This window comes from Ahaetulla prasina, chromosome 2 (assembly GCF_028640845.1).
Source record: "Ahaetulla prasina isolate Xishuangbanna chromosome 2, ASM2864084v1, whole genome shotgun sequence".
Lineage (NCBI taxonomy): Eukaryota > Metazoa > Chordata > Lepidosauria > Squamata > Colubridae > Ahaetulla > Ahaetulla prasina.
In genome coordinates, this window is record NC_080540.1 from 131,322,083 (window position 1) to 131,341,649 (window position 19,567).

The window sequence follows — 19,567 nt, forward strand, 5'->3', positions numbered from 1 at the left end:
AGCATGTTTTCTGCAAATTGGGGTGGGTGGATGTTGAGGGTCAGAGGAAAAAAAAGCAGAAAAGTATGTGACAAAAGGTGCAAGTACAATGGTACAATATAAGGTACAATGTAAATTAGAACAATATATAAGTGGAATGTTTTTTTTTTTTTTCAAGAGAGTTAGGTAAATTCTATGCTTACATTTCTGTTTCAGGACTGAGCTGTCCTAAATTGCCTTTCTTCTTACATCAGTACAGTTTGTGCTAATTTGTTTCTCTTAATTTCTAATTTCAAAAGCCAGGCTTCTTCTCTTTGCTTTACATGTAATAATCCAAGAAAGAATCTTTTTGTGGACTCAATGGTTACATTTTCCACTGGTGATGAATTGTCAGTTTACATGGGTTTGACCAAGAGTGGATAATCTGGGATTTTTTTTTTCACCACACAACCTCAGTGGACTTCATTCATGGTGACTACTCACTTTTGTATTCTGAATACATCATTCAGCAATGCATTTGTCTTCTTAAATAATTACTTCCTAGTGGATTCCATTAATTTTCATACTTGTCCTGATGTCCCCAACTCTTTCCTATTGCAAAATAGGAAGGAATGAGCTCATATATGTGGCCATTTTTGATCCTTTCCACAAATGTTCATTCCTCACAACATACCACACATTAGCCCTCCCTTTCTACTAGCATTTGTTTGTCTTAAAACACTTCCACTCATTTTTCTATCTTTAGTGCATATTTTATCATGATGTGCAAATTCATAATTTTTGCCATTTATGTACACCTTGCAATTTCTCATCAGTTTTTTTCTGTCAAACACAACCACTTTCATCATATATTAATACATTCATTTTTGCTTCTTGTTGCCTCATACAACCTATCTAACATTCACCACCAAATCATACAGGTTCTCAGTCGACCACACGGAAACTTCTGCGTATAAATGCACACATTCACATTGCCAGTCAATCCAGTTCTAACTTCACCACAAGCATTCCTTTAAAAAAAAAAACAATTTCATTACGTTTCAAAAATAAAAAAAAGGTAAAATGCAAAATTGCAACACAAAGGGAAAAATGTGGTGGGGGAGGACAGCGGGGAAAGTTTAAAAAGTGACATAAAAACACACACCAAAAATAACATAGGAAAAGAAAGGGAGGGAGTAAGGGAGGGAGGGAGGGAGGGAAATGAAATGAAAATCAGTGCCAGACCTGCCACATCTTGAACCTCTAAGTAAGAACGATCCTTAACTCCATTTGTTGAGAAAGGTATAATTTACTAGAAGTCAAGTGATTACAGTAATGGATTGCCAGAACTCCATATCTAATTTTCCTCCTTCGTTGCCTCCATCATTGACCCCATAAGGTTCCATTCCAAGCTTGAAGCCCATCTCAGAGTGATACAGTGAAGTTTGGTTTCCCTAGAACATCCCCCTTCCAATGCATCCCCCCTTGAGTTCATGGCAGCTGATACTGAATGGTTGCGTAGTGCAAGCGAGAGGTGGCAGGTGACACTCAGTCCTTTTTCAGGTTATTCTGTTCAGCATCACTCACGCAGTGGTAACCTCTGCCTCCTGGAAAATCCCTTGTTTCCCAATACTTTTGTAATTTTCAGACATCCCAAGACCAAAGAAACGCCTGACTGAGCTGATGACCAAAACAGCTCTGGAAGAACCACCTGAGGAAGTGGGTGGCCGCTGGGCTTCAGCATCCAAAGAGTGGAGATTGAAGTTTCTGCGCAGTCCACTGGAAGTGTTACCTACCATGGATGGAAAGAGAGCAAGAGCGATCCAGTTAGCTGTCAACAGGTTGGAAGTACGATCTCAAGTCTTTTCTTTTCTGGGCCTTCAACTCTCTTAATTTTCCCCTTGTCCTTAATTTATCCCTTTAAGGTTGGCAACAACCTCCGCACACTGCCTCCTTTTAGCAATAAGTTAAATATAGTTTTATTTCTGCCCAACGCACCACTGCCTGTGGGACGCCTGTATTCCATGTCGGGCCGAGTTGGCCGCCCTCAGGGACTTCCTGGACAAAAACCTGGCCCGAGGTTCATCCGCCTTCAAAGTCCCTCTCGGCCCCGGTCCTCTTTGTGAAGAAGAAGACAGGGACTTGCGCCTATGCTGTGATTACCGCCGGCTAAACGCCATTACGGTGCGGAATCGCTACCCCCTGCCGCTCATCCCGGAGCTACTGGAAAGGTTGCGGGAGGCCACGATCTTCACCAAGCTCGATCTCCGGGGGGCCTACAACCTGGTGCGGATACGAGAAGGAGACGAATGGAAGACGGCATTCGGCACCCGATACGGACACTACGAATACACTGTCATGCCATTTGGGTTGACCAATGCTCCCGCCATTTTCAGCACTTCATGACCGACGTGTTCCGAGACATGTTGGATCGGTTCGTGGTTATCTACCTCGACGACATCCTGATTTACTCCCGGTCCAGGGAAAGCCACCTTCGACACGTCAGTCTGGTTCTGCAACGCTTGCGGGAGCAACAACTCAATGCGAAGCTGGAGAAATGCGTCTTCTTCCGGACTTCCATAGAATTCCTCGGGCATATCATCTCGCCCGAGGGCATAGCCATGGACCCATGTAAAGTAGAAGCTTTGTGTAGCTGGGAAGCCCCTCGTCGGGTGAAGGATGTTCAGCGCCTACTGGGCTTCGCCAACTACTACCGGACCTTCATCCCGGGCTTCGCCACACTGACAGCTCCACTTACCCAGCTCCTCAGGAAGAAGGTTGCATTCCGGTGGGGTCCCCCGCAGCAAGAAGCATTCACAGCCCTCAAGAAAGCCTTCATCACGGAACCCGTCCTGAGGCATCCCGACCCGCTCCGCCCTTTTGTGGTGGAACCGGACGCGTGCAATGTGGCTCTGGGAGCGGTGCTGCTACAGGCTCCGATGAATGGTGGCACACTTTTTCCGTGCGCTTACTACTCCCGGAAGCTCAACGCTTCCGAGCGCAACTACACTATCTGGGAAAAGAGTTGCTGGCTATCAAGGCTGCATTCGAGGCTTGGCGACACCATCTGGAGGGCCCGACATCAGGTGGAGGTCGAGCGGACCATCGGAATCTCGAGCACCTCACCACAGCTCGGAAGTTAAACCAGCGGCAGATCCGGTGGTCGTTGTTTTGCCGGTTCAACTTCGCGTGACCTACATTCCCAGCGGTCACAACCGGAGGGCGGATGCCCTGTCCCGCAAGCCAGAGTACCTCTGCGCCAAGGACCCCTTCCTCCACGGACAGTGCTGCGGCAGAAGCCTTGGCCGCAGCACGGAGCCAGTGGACTTGCGGGCCCAGGTGCGAGGCGCAGCGCCAGGACGCCTGGTCGCAGCAAAGGAGGCGGAGGTGGGCCCCACGTCTCCTTGGACCTTGGAGGAGGACTTACTCAAGTTTGGGCGATTATATGTGCCCACAGGACCACTCCGAGCCCTCGTCATGACCCAGTGCCACGACAACCCTGCAGCAGGACATTTTGGGTTCTTCAAGACCCTCCACCTGGTGACACGGACCTTTTGGTGGCCCAGTGCGGCATGATATACATGCCTACGTGACATCCTGCGTACCGTGCCGGCAAGCCAAGACCGCCACGGGGCCTCCCGGGCTCCTCCAGCCCTTGCCGACACCCGACAGACCCTGGGGCGATCTCTATGGATTTCCTGACAGACCTGCCGCCGTCCTCTGGGTTCACCACGGTGCTGGTGGTGGTGGACATGCTCACCAAGATGGCACACTTCATCCCATGCCGCGGACTGCCCACAGCCGCAAAACGCCCGTCTCTTTCTGCAGCACATCTTCCGCCTCCATGGTCTACCGGACAGGGTGGTTTCGGACCGCTGGAGTTCAGTTCACAGCCCGCTTCTGGAAGAGCCTGATGGCGCGTTGGAGGTGCAGGTATGTCTGTCGTCATCGCACCATCCGGAGACCGGCGGGGTACAGAGAAGGTCATCGGTATACTGGAACAGTATCTCCGTTGCTTCATCAACCAGCAACAGGACAACTGGGCCGACTACCTATCTCTGGCGGAGTTTGCTTTTAACAACTCTCAGCACACCTCTACTCAGATGACCCCGTTCTTTGCCAATGTGGGGTACCATCCGCGGCTCTTCCCTCTGGCACCACCGGACTCTCCTGTTCCCGAAACGCAGACCTTCCTGACGGAATTGCATGCGGTCCAACAGTTGGTACGTCAGCAGCTGAATCGGGCAAAGGAGGACTACAAACGGTCCGCTGACCGCTCCCGACGGGCAACGCCCCCGCTGGCAGTTGGAGACCGGGTGTGGCTCTCCACCAAACACCTCCCGTCCGGTAAAGAAGTTGGACCATCGATTCATCGGCCCGTTCCCTGTCGAGGCAGTCATCAACCCGGTAGCCTACCGACTGACCCTGCCACGATCCATGCGGATCCACCCGTTTTCACGGTCCCTTCTGGTTCCTGAGGCCACACGAGTCCCCTTCGGTGCCCAACAGCACCCGTCACTGTCGCCGAGGACGGGTCGGAGGAATCTGAAGTCCACAGCGTCTGAGACTCGCTGGCTAAAGGGTCGTTTCCAATATTTGATCGCGTGGAAGGGATACGGGACTGATTTCTCCTGGGTAGATGCCTCCGGCGTTCATGCCCTGACCTGGTGCAGGCCTTCCATGAGCAGAACCCAGCCCGACCGCATCCCGATCGTCAGCCCGGGGAAGGGCCCTGCGGTGAGGATAGTGTTGTGACCCAGGTTCCTGGACCCAGACTCCTGGACTCGGATGATTCAGAAAATGAGGAGAAGACCTGGCAAGCCCTGCTTCTCTTGAGCCCTCTCCCCCTCTGGCACCCACTCAGAGGGAGGGGCCGGCAAGGCCTGATTCTCCCGGGCCTTCTTCTGATTTGGCAACGCCCCAAGAACAGTTTTGGAGGGACGCAAGATTACGAAGGCTTGATCGGCGTGCGCAGCAGCGGAAGAGTTGGGACAAAGCCAAGTCATAATTGTCATGCAGTGACATCTGCAGAGACTATAAATAGGAGGCGGGACTTCCTGGTTTTTTGTCTCGGACAAAGCAATGAATTTGGCGCGAGCTAACTATTTCATGGAGGGAAGAATATATTCGTGAGTAATTCTGGCCTTATCTATAATTTCCTCGTTATCTCCAGAAACTTGGCAGGCCCGTGGGTAGACGTGGCCAGGACATGTATCTATGTAAATAAAAGGGGAAAAAAAGGAAGGCCTCTGACGGACTCTTTGCTGGGAGTATTGGGGGAAGGGAAACAGAACACCATCTATGCCCCGACACTTGCCTCACCTCGCAGCTGCGGCACTGGTACTCCACTCCAGGCCATATATGCCTTGACACCTGCCTCACTTCGCAGCTGCGGCACTTGTGTGCCGCTCGCCTGCTGCTCCATTGCGGCCGAAAGAAAGAAGTGTGGGCTTGCGGCCATCGTTCCTGCTGCACATGGCTGCTGGTGCTGCCATCATGAAGCAGGTGTCAGGGTGTGAATAGCTTGGCTGTGGGGTCACTGAGGTAAACTGGTGCAGGGCCCATGGGCCAGCTCTACCCCCTGCCTCACGGCCACAGCCTCACAAATAACCAGACAGAATGGGCAGGTGGCTGGCTGCTCAGGGTCTCAAGTAGGGCTTATTTTGCGGGGAGCGCTTATATTAGGCACACGTGTAAAGACATTCTAGGGCTTATTTTCTGGATAGGTCTTATTTTTAGGGAAACAGGGTAGGTGTATTGTTGGGACAACATTGGAGAGTAAAGGTTTTCTACCCTAGTGTGGTTTTGATTTTCTCCTCACCCATTTCTGTGCTTGAACAAGCCAGCAGGAACCTCAGATGTGTTATTCAGATGGGAATTTACTAATGTTTTGAGTTAGTTCAGCAGCCAAGGCCTTGAATAAGTTGGATATTTTATAAAATATCCTTTGGCCAAAATGATCCAGGCCAAATGAAAGCAATTACGTTTTAGTCATTAGGTGTAATGATTGATGCCAGACAAAAGCTCATTTTGTCATTCTCTGGGAATATTGAAGATTCCCTGTGAATTGTTATGAAGAGACAAATTTGTACAGCAGCCATTTTTTGAAATGGTTTAGTGTCCTGTGTTTTTAGTGAGCCAGATGTATCTCCTAGTTTTCCCTCATTTTCAACCAGAACATCTCTTTGTAATAATAATAAACTGCCACCTGTGTTGCCTGGTTGAATTGCAGTGTTTGGAATATGCAGTGTGCTTTGTAACCTTGGGAGAGAGCTGGGACCATTCCCTGTCTGAGGTTTCTCCAGAAAGAACATGTTTTCTGCAAATTGGGGTGGGTGGATGTTGAGGGTCAGAGGAAAAAAAAGCAGAAAAGTATGTGACAAAAGGTGCAAGTACAATGGTACAATATAAGGTACAATGTAAATTAGAACAATATATAAGTGGAATGTGTTTTTGTTTTTTTCAAGAGAGTTAGGTAAATTCTATGCTTACATTTCTGTTTCAGGACTGAGCTGTCCTAAATTGCCTTTCTTCTTACATCAGTACAGTTTGTGCTAATTTGTTTCTCTTAATTTCTAATTTCAAAAGCCAGGCTTCTTCTCTTTGCTTTACATGTAATAATCCAAGAAAGAATCTTTTTGTGGACTCAATGGTTACATTTTCCACTGGTGATGAATTGTCAGTTTACATGGGTTTGACCAAGAGTGGATAATCTGGGATATTTTTTTCCACCACACAACCTCAGTGGACTTCATTCATGGTGACTACTCACTTTTGTATTCTGAATACATCATTCAGCAATGCATTTGTCTTCTTAAATAATTACTTCCTAGTGGATTCCATTAATTTTCATACTTGTCCTGATGTCCCCAACTCTTTCCTATTGCAAAATAGGAAGGAATGAGCTCATATATGTGGCCATTTTTGATCCTTTCCACAAATGTTCATTCCTCACAACATACCACACATTAGCCCTCCCTTTCTACTAGCATTTGTTTGTCTTAAAACACTTCCACTCATTTTTCTATCTTTAGTGCATATTTTATCATGATGTGCAAATTCATAATTTTTGCCATTTATGTACACCTTGCAATTTCTCATCAGTTTTTTTCTGTCAAACACAACCACTTTCATCATATATTAATACATTCATTTTTGCTTCTTGTTGCCTCATACAACCTATCTAACATTCACCACCAAATCATACAGGTTCTCAGTCGACCACACGGAAACTTCTGCGTATAAATGCACACATTCACATTGCCAGTCAATCCAGTTCTAACTTCACCACAAGCATTCCTTTAAAAAAAAAACCAATTTCATTACGTTTCAAAAATAAAAAAAAGGTAAAATGCAAAATTGCAACACAAAGGGAAAAATGTGGTGGGGGAGGACAGCGGGGAAAGTTTAAAAAGTGACATAAAAACACACACCAAAAATAACATAGGAAAAGAAAGGGAGGGAGTAAGGGAGGGAGGGAGGGAGGGAAATGAAATGAAAATCAGTGCCAGACCTGCCACATCTTGAACCTCTAAGTAAGAACGATCCTTAACTCCATTTGTTGAGAAAGGTATAATTTACTAGAAGTCAAGTGATTACAGTAATGGATTGCCAGAACTCCATATCTAATTTTCCCCTCCCTTCGTTGCCTCCCATCATTGACCCCCATAAGGTTCCATTCCAAGCTTGAAGCCCATCTCAGAGTGATACAGTGAAGTTTGGTTTCCCTAGAACATCCCCCTTCCAATGCATCCCCCCTTGAGTTCATGGCAGCTGATACTGAATGGTTGCGTAGTGCAAGCGAGAGGTGGCAGGTGACACTCAGTCCTTTTTCAGGTTATTCTGTTCAGCATCACTCACGCAGTGGTAACCTCTGCCTCCTGGAAAATCCCTTGTTTCCCAATACTTTTGTAATTTTCAGACATCCCAAGACCAAAGAAACGCCTGACTGAGCTGATGACCAAAACAGCTCTGGAAGAACCACCTGAGGAAGTGGGTGGCCGCTGGGCTTCAGCATCCAAAGAGTGGAGATTGAAGTTTCTGCGCAGTCCACTGGAAGTGTTACCTACCATGGATGGAAAGAGAGCAAGAGCGATCCAGTTAGCTGTCAACAGGTTGGAAGTACGATCTCAAGTCTTTTCTTTTCTGGGCCTTCAACTCTCTTAATTTTCCCCTTGTCCTTAATTTATCCCTTTAAGGTTGGCAACAACCTCCGCACACTGCCTCCTTTTTAGCAATAAGTTAAATATAGTTTTATTTTCCCACTCTAATTAGAAGTATCAGGGTAACTGCCTGCACTCTGCTTAAAAGGGAGGCTCTCAGGAAGCCACTATATGTGTCTCCAAGGATTCATGTTCTTTGTAGCATTGTGGAAAGAACTCTTATCTGTTTGTTTTGTACTGATACCTGTGAAATGAGGGTGTCCTGATAATAAAGCTGATTACCCAACCAACATCTAGGAGAAGAATTGGCTAAGAATTGATTTGCAACTTTTTTTTTTTGTTAAGGCTCCATAGCATCTTAAGATGGGTTCCATTCCAAGCTTGAAGCCCATCTCAGAGTGATACAGTGAAGTTTGGTTTCCTAGAACATCCCCTTCCAATGCATCCCCTTGAGTTCATGGCAGCTGATACTGAATGGTTGCGAGTGCAGAGGTGGCAGGTGACACTCAGTCCTTTTTCAGGTTATTCTGTTCAGCATCACTCACGCAGTGGTAACCTCTGCCTCCTGGAAAATCCCTTGTTTCCCAATACTTTTGTAATTTTCAGACATCCCAAGACCAAAGAAACGCCTGACTGAGCTGATGACCAAAACAGCTCTGGAAGAACCACCTGAGGAAGTGGGTGGCCGCTGGGCTTCAGCATCCAAAGAGTGGAGATTGAAGTTTCTGCGCAGTCCACTGGAAGTGTTACCTACCATGGATGGAAAGAGAGCAAGAGCGATCCAGTTAGCTGTCAACAGGTTGGAAGTACGATCTCAAGTCTTTTCTTTTCTGGGCCTTCAACTCTCTTAATTTTCCCCTTGTCCTTAATTTATCCCTTTAAGGTTGGCAACAACCTCCGCACACTGCCTCCTTTTTAGCAATAAGTTAAATATAGTTTTATTTTCCCACTCTAATTAGAAGTATCAGGGTAACTGCCTGCACTCTGCTTAAAAGGGAGGCTCTCAGGAAGCCACTATATGTGTCTCCAAGGATTCATGTTCTTTGTAGCATTGTGGAAAGAACTCTTATCTGTTTGTTTTGTACTGATACCTGTGAAATGAGGGTGTCCTGATAATAAAGCTGATTACCCAACCAACATCTAGGAGAAGAATTGGTTAAGAATTGATTTGCAACTTTTTTTTTTGTTAAGGCTCCATAGCATCTTAAGATGGGCTCCCATTCCATTCAGACTTCCTTGAATGCTGTTTAAAACATGGAGGTTACCTGATCGTGCAACTGTTAGTCATTCTAACATTGTCCTCCGTTTTTTCCCATTCTTGGACTGTGCAGGGGGCAGGAGATGCTGTGAAAGCAGTTCCTACTGGAGAAATCGAGGAACTAAGGTCTGGCCTGATTTTTAGCAGCATTGGATACAAAAGCCTTCCAATAGATCCTGCAGTACCCTTTGACAACAAGCGAGGTGTTATTCCCAACAATTCGGGCAGAGTTCTTGGGGCACCAGGTTAGTAGAACTCGTGCTATGCCACGTAGTAGAAATTGGTGTGATAAAGACAATGGGGAATCAGAGAATTCGGCTACAAGGCTGAACGATGAATGGCCAGTGTGAATTATTGGGATTCCGACACACACCTATGCTATCCACTAAAAAAGAAGAAGAATTTAGTTTTTCCAGACTTCATTTTGAATACAGCTGGTGCAAGTATAATTGAATGATCTTCTCCCTGGCATTAGCAGGAGACTTTGAATGAATATGCCACAAGAAAGTGCAGCATATTCCTGGTCATTGTTTGGATCTGTTCAAAATAAAGCACTGGGTCTCAATTGCTTGGTTGGGAATTGTGTTTTTCAGGGCTCTATTGCAGTGGCTGGGTAAAGAGGGGACCCACAGGTGTAATCATCACAACTATGAATGACAGCTTTGACACAGCCCAGTCTGTGCTAGAAGACCTGCAGTCTGGTGCCTTGCAACTCTCCAGTGACAAGGAAGGCTTTGATTTAGTGAGCCACATCCTTCAATCCCGAGGTGTGTAAGTGACATATTTTGCAATTGCCTCTTAGTCTCACTAATACCCTGTTTTCCAATCCTTTTATGTATTTATTTAATTTTTTATCCTCAAAGATAAAATACAAAACAAAGAGAAAGAGAAAACAAACTTACAAACATCTGACACCGCCATTACCACCAACAAAAATGTGTAGGAAAAAAAACCAGATATTGAATATATCATTGATAACTAATATTAAACATAAAAAATCCACCCCACTGAATGCTGACAAAATACAACAAAAATCTGATGTATTCTCACCGCCTCACATAACAGGTCTGCAAACAGTTATAAACTTTCCCATCTATATTTTAAAAAAATATATTATATTACATAAACAGATGTCCCTTATGTGGAAAACTAATCGTCTACCCTGTTTCACCAAAAATACAACCTACCCTGAAAGTAAGTCCTAGCTTGATTTTTATATGTGCGCCCAATATAAGCCCTACCCCCAAAATAAGACCTAATTAAGATGCCACCCACTCCAGAGTGCACGGGTAAAAATTAAGTCTGGGGCGGGATGGGAAGTGGTGGAGCTGCCCTACTACTTACCTTTGGACAGTTGTAGCCAGGCCTCGCACACCCCAACACCTGCCTCACCAGCCCATTTCTTCTGCAGCTGGCAAGGCTGGCAAGGCTTTCCTGAAGGCCTCTGTAGCTGATAACAAAGCTCCAGATTGATCCAGAGTTGTTATCGGCTGCAGAGGCCTTCAGGAAAGCCTTGCCAGCCTTGCCGGCTGCAGAAGAAGTTCCTTAAGGCCTCTGACAGCAAAAAGGAGGTCAGGGGTGATGCACGCAAGTGATATCCCCCCAAAATAAGACCAGGTGCCTTTTTTGGTGGCAAAAAAAAATATAAGACAAAGTCTTATTTTCAGGGAAACACGGTAGTTATTGAATCGATCCAATGTCTGTTCACTACATTTTAAAAAAAAGAACAGTCAACAGGTAAAAGGTAAAGCTAATCTTCAAAATCCCTCTGTTAACCAACTGTTTTTGTATATAATGTATGGAAAGTCCACAATGACTTCCACTCTCTTATAATCTTGTCCAATCCATTGTTTCTAATCAAAGCAGCTAATTTTGCCTTCTCTGCCAATTCAGTTAATTTTAAAATCCACCCTTCAACAGCCCCTTTTCCTTCCAGTGCTTAGCATAAACCAGGGGTCAGCAACCCCGGTAGGCCAACCACGGATAAGTCCAAGAAAAGAAAAGTTTCAGAAGAAAACAGAATCTTTAATTCAACTATATATGCTAGTTTTGTGGCCGCTCAGGAAATAGTCAGGCACGGGAAGAGTTTTGTGGCTCCCGGAGTTTTCTTTTCTGTGGAAAATGGGTCCAAATGGCTCTCTGAGTGTTTAAGGTTGCCGACCCCTGGCATAAACAATCTTGTTTTCCAATCTTGTCAACTTTAAGGTGTGTGGATGTTAACTCCCAGAATCCCCCAGCCAAGGTTGGGAAATCTTGCTTTTATGCACAGTTGAAGAATCTGTGGCCAGCAAAATGCTACTAAAATAAACCATTAAGTAGCCTTCACTCTGCTGGTGGAAGCTCCTGAGTTTATATAACAACTGGAATGTGACAAGTTCCCCACTTTGTATTAGTATTCTATGATGAGTATTCTATGATACCCCAGCTAAGGAATGTATTTTAACAAACAGTAAAACTGAGTGGCACCACGTTTGCATGGCTATCTTCAATTCGCTTTATCTAGAACCCAAATCCCTATCTTAAATGTTTTGACAGGATCTCCCAGTGTTGTGACAAATGTCTTTGTACCCTTAGTCTGTGCTCACTGTAACGCTTTCAGATTGTTTACTTTATATTGTTGAATGGATATTGTAAGTGGGATTTTTTCCCCCCAAGCTGTCTTGAGGAGCTTGTGTGCTTCTTGAGTCTTAGAACTGATCTCTCTGGATTTTGCCCCTTTGTCTCAAGGAAACATACCTGCTTCAGGACACATCTTCCCAAATGTTGTCCCCAGGGTTTGCTAGTCTCTTCAGCTGCCTGTTCAGATAAAGGGGATGGGGAAGGAAGGGGGATATAAACAGAATATTGGACAGGAATGCTATTCATGTGAGATTTTTCTAATGACAAGGTATTTTGGCTTTTTGACAGTTAGCCCCCACTGCCTGCTTTTATGTACTTATGCTTACAAAAATCTTTGCTTGAACCTCTTATGCCGAAGTACCTCCTGAGATTGTAGGCTTCAATCTTAAATAAACATTCTAGGGATTAAGTCCCTTGCCTCTGTGGGGTTTATTTATTTCTGCAGATTTGCATAATATCCAGAGATTTGAATTTTAGGGGGACAAGGGGGTTCCTCAGAGCACACAGTTGGTATTGCTAGCTAGGTGAAAGACAGCAGAAAGCAGCTCCAGGGACTCCTTGGCACATGACAGATTTTCTATCCACATCTTTATTTCCTTGCGCTTTTTTTTTTTTTTTTTTTTTTGCTATATAGGAGGGCACAGAAGTGGTGTATTACTGTGAGAACTAGGTCTATATAAAGCAGCGGTTTTGATAAGCTTAGAAATTTAAGCAGATTGTCCTCCAGAGAACCCCGGGTTTGATGATTTCACAGTGACATGTGAAACCTGGAAAAGGCTCAGAGGAACAGAGGAATCTCTTTTTACGATGTGGTTGAATTTGAATCGGCTTTTGCTGTGGTCCTTTCCTAGTATATCTGGGAACACATTTTAAAGCCCAACTGGTTTTTTTATGGTCGTTTTATTTAAATGCTTTCAATTAGTGTGTTCCCTCTAAATTGATTCAAAATGTTTAAACGAACCAAAGGCAATTTGTCCCTGAAGATAGAGTGATGCTATTAGAAGAAACTTCCCAGAAACGGCTAAGTAATTTGATTTGACTGGGACTTTTGAGTCTGCCTAGTCCTTTGTGCGGAGAGCGTGTCTTTAATTCAGAATTTGATTCTGAGGAAGCCTCGGCACATCTGAGGGCTTCTGAGGTTTGTGTGTGTGTGTGGTTAATTTGGATTTTGATCTGTACTTCCCCTTTCTCTGCCAATTAATAGGGGTCCAGCCTGTTTCCTTTTCTGATTGGGAGAAGATTGATGCTGTTGAAGTGGCAAGAGGCAAATTGGCCGGAAAGACTCGGGAGAAAATAGTCGATCAGGAGGAAATGCTAGAATTGATTGGACAATGAGACCGGACTTGCCCAAGATTATCAACCTAATACTCCTACACAATTCAAAGGTTGCAACAGATTGTGCAGTTCCCTTGTACTGCTGTACAGATATACCACTAACAATATCTGTTGGTTTTGAATGTCTACATTGGTTGTGGGTACCAAAAGCTTGTTGCTGTCCCAAGCGATGGATTTCATCTATAGTCTGGTGCATCCATTGTGTTTTTTGAACTGGGGAGCCCTTTGTTACTCTGAAAATGCTCTAAACAGGAGCAGTTCTCTCTTTAGCTTGATCCCTGTAGAAAAGGGGAGGAGGAGCAGACAAAGTCTTTCAGAGTTTCAATTTCAGAGATTTATCAACTGGTGTAAGTGCCTTATCTGCCTTTGCAAAGATTTGAGGTTTGTTTTGTAGGCTAGAGTGGGGATTGAGAGTGGTGGTCCTGTTTTGTTTTATTCCAATCGCAACTCCACATATACAAACCAGTTGAAGAAACTTGGACATGATTTCCACCACGATTTCTCTTGTCACTGTATTTCTACTGGATTTTTGTCATTAGATCTGATGCCATGACAGCCTTCATTCATAGAAGAGTCACAATTAAATTCACATAGCATTCCACATCAGTTTGTCAGCCTTACAAATGCTTGAAGTAAATTAAATAAATGAATACAATTTATAGGTTGCTTTGAACATTCTGGATGTAAAGGTAAAAATCAGTGTTACTCTAGAGGAAAGGAGATAAATTTGGATTTAGTAATCATGAGGATAAGTCAGAGAGGAAAGGCAATATCAGTCACTTTTCTTATTAGCTCTGGAATTCTTTCCTGCTCACATTCTGACTTTGCTGTCCAATTGTGTATTGTATGATCATTTTTAAAAATAAAGCTCTTTCTCAAACGGTGAACCTGGGTCAGCAGTCTAGACTTCAGTTTGTTGCCAATCATGAATCTTTTAGTCACAACATATGCTGTTTATTCTACTGCTCTTGCAATTTAAGGAGATAGAAAATGCAGAGCTGGGCTTCACACAGTTGACTGATTCTTGCCCGATTCCTGTGCACACTAAGTGCTGGGAAATTAAAGAAATAGCTTCTTTTTTCTAGAAGTTCAAACTGAAGTCGGGTTACTGTTAACAGATAAAGTAGCATACATGTGTATGTAATAAGCTCATTCCTAAGAAATAGCATAAGAGAAACTTTGATAAACTATAACTGAGCCAACTAGTCCATTCCGCTACTGCAATTATGAATGTAAAAGTTGTAAAAGTTTTGGAATGTAATTGAAGAGAGTATGGTTTCACATCTTTCCCCACTTCTTATTTTTCTAAAAAATGGTTCCACATCAAGAAGCAACCATTTCCATCCATTCTAGTTCAGCTGCTTCTAAATTGCCGCTATTAGGACATGGCAGGATATTTTTTATTTATTCATATTGGAAATTCAATTTGAAGTTTGAGGTTAATGCTCATGTTGGAAGCAGTATCGAAGAACAGAAAGGCAGTCTTTTGGGCCTCCAACTTTGCACATTTGAGATAGTTGAATATCATATAAATCCACTCAATGGACTTAAAACCTTTGAATTGCCCTTATATTACTAGTTGGGGCCCTCTGGCCATCAGAAAACCTGGGTGTCCTCTCTTTCCAGGATAAAATTCCTATGGTCCAACAACTTCCTTGTCCTGAATGTTCATTAGGTGGCGCCATGAGGCCACACTATTACTTACAGCCAGCAAGAAACTTAGATGGATTCTAAAAAGTTTGTGGGAATTTCTGAAGTTTACTTAAAAGTCTGCCTTCCTGCAACCTGATGTCCTCCAGATGTCTTGGGCTTCTAACTTCTATAATCTCTTGTTAGTATGATTTTTGGAACCAGGAAGGCACAAGTTTTGAGGCTGCTTGACCCACTATATACTTTTGAAAAATCCAGCAAAGTTTGGTCTTCAAGCTGCTTTCTGATTACAATTCCTGATACTGGACTGAGGATTCTGCTTTCCTTATCCATTGCCATATTGATGGTGCTTCTAGCTTCCTGAAGAAATGATAGTGTAACAAATTGAAAAAACAGAGGTAAGGAAGATGAGCATGGGTCTTGAGGGATTAATATTGGACATTTCTCCATTTGAAATTTACAGCAGAACCATATTGTCCTGATGACCTCCATCTTCCTCCTTGGTTATATGACTCTCATTTCATTCTCTTCTTCTTAAACAACTTAAGTTACCATTTTGTGTACTGAAATATAAATAGCCTCTCCCTCCTCAATTTTACATTGTTCCCTGCACACTTCAAGATGTCAACAAAAAAAAAGTAATGTTTTGTCAACCATGATTTTGAAGAGAAGGCTAGGTGACCTTTTGTAAGTATGTTCAGGGCTGTACTTCAGAAAGCGCAGATGCTTCATGGCCCTTTGGGTCATTGACCAGGTGGCACTGCAGTAATTTCTCTTCCAATTGCTCTTTCCTATAACATTTTGTTTCTTCGGTTCCTTTCATCCCTTTACCATTCCCTTCCTCTTGTCTGTTCCTCCTTCCTTCTGCCCTGGCTGTCTCCCTGGGTATGTCTTAATTGAAGAGTCTAAATCAAAACCTGATATGTTGCATAGTTAATTTTAGAATTTTTGAAATACTCACACTTATCATTTGGAGCTGTCTTTCCATATGGGTCTTTATTTCATATTATTTTGAAAAATTGAAATGGGAGTGAGATGAAGACAAGCAAACTGAGCTACGGAGGCCCAGACAAAGTCTCCAAATTCCAGAACAGTACAATAAGCTCAGACTCACCCCCATTCATTCTGCAAACGATGCATATTTACCCGCTGGCAGATGATGCGTTGACGGGGATGACAGTAAAACCAGAGGATAAAGCTGATCATCCTGCCTGTAGCAATGTGTAAATCCCCCAAATCGGAATTATATAATTTCATAGAGAATCACAAATGATGTCACTCGGGCAAGATAGGATTGAGGTTCTGCATAGCCAAGTTTAGGATGAGATGTTTTGCTGCCAATGCAAGGAAGGCTCGATAAAATTTTAACACAGTAGGAAGGAAAGGTTGCCTTTGAATTGGGAAGCTTCTTGAGCTTGTTCTGGATGCATAATAGCCATGAAAGCAATGGTTTCTACTGTGCTAAAATCTGGGTATTTCAAATCTTGGTTGATTTATTTACGTATTAAAAAGCAGTAATATTAATCGACACAAGCATATCTTGATGGGTCAATGTGGACCACTTAGCTGTGGCTGCTTCTGAGAAATTTGAGGTGCTTTCATCTCTGATGGAATAAGTTCAAAACTAAACCCACATTGTATTCGTTTCAAAAACTAAATAATATTTCCAAAGTTGATATTAATGACATTATAGATTATGGCCTAAAGAAGTGGAATTTCCAATAATGGGATATCAATAGTTTCACGTCTTAAAAATGTTAAACCAATTTCATTGGAATTAAGATTAAAATTGTTTCATCAAATTCATTCTCTTCTGGGTACCCCAAAGAATGTATTTGAAAAGATGCATGTCAGATTTTCTTGGTTGACAGTGTAAAAAAATTGAGGGGCCTCACATAATTTGGTCTTGTAAGCAACTGATATCTTTCTGGAATAGTATTATTGTAAGTAGATTTGTAATATTAAATATGTTAATATAATGTTAAACTATGTCCCTAATCTCTGGAATTTGACTATTCATTAATAATGGCTGTATTGGAGAGATAATTCTTTTGAGGAATTGGAAAAATAGTCTTTATTCCTGAAATTAAAGATTGGATTTAAAATATTTTATCTGTTTTGGAAAAGCAATTTTAACTACTGATAAAAAATAATGCAATATGTTTCCTTTTGGCATAGGGTATTATTTGTTTTCTTTAATCTAGAATTTTTAAAATGTGGTTTAGTATTTGACGGATATGTGATATGTTTAGATAATCCTTTCTTTTTTCTATTTCTGTGTACCTTTTTGTAAACCTTGTTACGATTAAAAAAAAAACCTTATTAAAAAGCAAATTCATTTCAAAAGTGAATGTGAATTCCAATTTCGTATGTGCTCCCTTTCTTGTCATTTTTCTTACTTGGCTATGAAGAAGGCAGTTGCTACTTGTCGAGAAGCCAGAATGGGTGGGTTCATCAGCATGTTCTGCCAGAATCAGACAACTCACATTATGTCATGGCTGAACCTCTTCAGTGTGGCAATAAACAAACTTCCATTTCCACCTGTATCTCCAGCAAAGGAGTGTTTACTATACACCCGTGGGCTTTTTGTACAAGGCTCAACTGGTTTGCAAGCAAAAGACTTGGCTTCTGTGGCTTTTGTGTGTCTATTCTATTCATGCATATGTGGCTTTGATTATCAGTACAAGGCTGGTGACAGAGCACATCCCTCTACCTTTGCACTCTCTCTCCCTCTCCTCCCAGTTCAAACATAAAGCATTTTTTTTTCCTAGTGGGGCTTCTCAAAATAATATTTCATGTGTGCTCACAAGCTTCCAGTCTTTTCCAGGGGAAAAAATCCAAATGGATAATGGATAGATATTTTCCCTACAAGGAATACTCCTTCTTGTTCCTGCCTGAAGGTATTCATCTGTCTTTAAATCTGATCAAAGCCAGCGGGCTGGTTTTGTCACCATGATATAATTAGTTATACAACTTATACATCTGCTTATCTTATATACAGATAGTCCTTGACGTATGACCACAAATGAGCCCCACATTTCTGTTTCTAAGCAAGACAGTTGTTAAGTGAGTTTTGCCCTGTTTTACAACCTTTCTTGCCACCCTTGTAACCGGTAAATGAATCACTGCGGTTGTTAAGTAATATGCATGTAATCTGTCTTCCCCATTGATTTTGCTTGTCATAAAATGTGATCACATGACTCTGGAACACTCTAACCATCATAAATACATGCCAGTTGCCAAGCTTCTGAGTTTTGATCATATGATCAGAGGGATACTGCAACAGTCGTAAGTACGAAAAATGGTCATATGTTTCTTTTTTTTCATTGCTGTTGTAACTTTGGTCAGTAAAAGAAAGGTTGCAGGTTGAGGACTACCTGTACAGCTATCCTAGGCAGCCCATAATAAAAAGCAATAAAAACTATCATGTCACCCATATGCAGTGCAGTACACTCCCCGCTAAGATGCCATAATACCCTTCTGTTCAACTTCCAATCATAGGCATTTGCTTCAAATTACTTCCATGTGCAAATACGGACTGATGGGCTTCCTCATGCAGATGGTTGACCTCTGTGAGAAGACACTTCTAGACTAAATGGGCCAGGGATCTGATCCATCAGGGCACTGCCAATATCAGAATAGAATAGAATAGAATAGAATAGAATAGAATAGAATAGAATAGAATAGAATAGAATTTTTTATTGGCCAAGTGTGATTGGACACACAAGGAATTTGTCTTGGTGCATATGCTCTCAGTGTACATAAAAGATACCTTCATCAAGGTACAACACTTATAACACTTAATGATAGTCATCGGGTGCAAATTTAACACTTAATGATACAACCCTTAATGATAGTCATAGGCTACAATTAAGCAATCAGGAAACAATCAATTACAGTATAAATCATAAGGATATAAGCAACAAAGTTACAGTCATAAGTGGAAGGAGATGGTGATGGGAATGAGATCAATAGCACTTAGACTTACTGCACATACTGCTTCACAGTGTTTTACAGTCCTCTCTACAGAGTCAGCATATTTCCCCCAACAATCTGGATCCTCATTTTACCCACCTCGGAAGGATGGAAGGCTGAGTCAACCTTGAGCCTGGTAAGATTTGAACTGCCAAATTGCAGGCAGTCAGCAGACGTAGCCTGCAGTACTGCGCTCTAACCACTGCGCCACCGAGGCTCTTATGCTGGAGAAGAAGTTGGGAAGTCTCATATCTTGTATGAGCTTAGCCCAGGTTCAATCCTCAGCAACCATAGGTGACAAGCTGAAAAACTCCTGCCTGAAACCAAGAGAATGGAGATCAAGTCAGTCCTGACAGTATTGGGGTACAGTATATCAGTCTTTCCCAAGCCTTCCAGTTGTGTAAACTGCAGTGCCCAGATCTCAGTTAAAAGGCAGCTTCTGAAGTATGAAAACCAGCCTCCTGACTGATGTGCAAATTCTTCCGAATGGCAAATGTGTTTTTCTGCAAACTGGAGGCACCTCATTAAAGAGCTCAGGAGGAACTTGTTATTATGCCATTGGTTCTGCTTGTGTAAAAGCATCAAGCTCTGCTGAACCTGAACATGTTAA

At 43.0% G+C, this 19,567-nt stretch overlaps 1 protein-coding gene across 1 annotated transcript in view; it reads left to right on the forward strand.

Moving 5' to 3' along the window:
• Positions 1-17,305, forward strand: part of FDXR (ferredoxin reductase) — a 55,537-nt gene extending 38,232 nt beyond the window's left edge. Inside the window, exons 9-12 of the mRNA XM_058170721.1 lie at positions 1,607-1,806; positions 9,452-9,623; positions 9,972-10,145; positions 13,202-17,305. Of these exons, the coding sequence (XP_058026704.1) occupies positions 1,607-1,806; positions 9,452-9,623; positions 9,972-10,145; positions 13,202-13,332 (677 nt within the window). The 3' untranslated portion in view covers positions 13,333-17,305. The remainder of the gene's footprint in view (positions 1-1,606; positions 1,807-9,451; positions 9,624-9,971; positions 10,146-13,201) is intronic.
• The last annotated feature ends 2,262 nt before the right edge of the window (positions 17,306-19,567 follow it).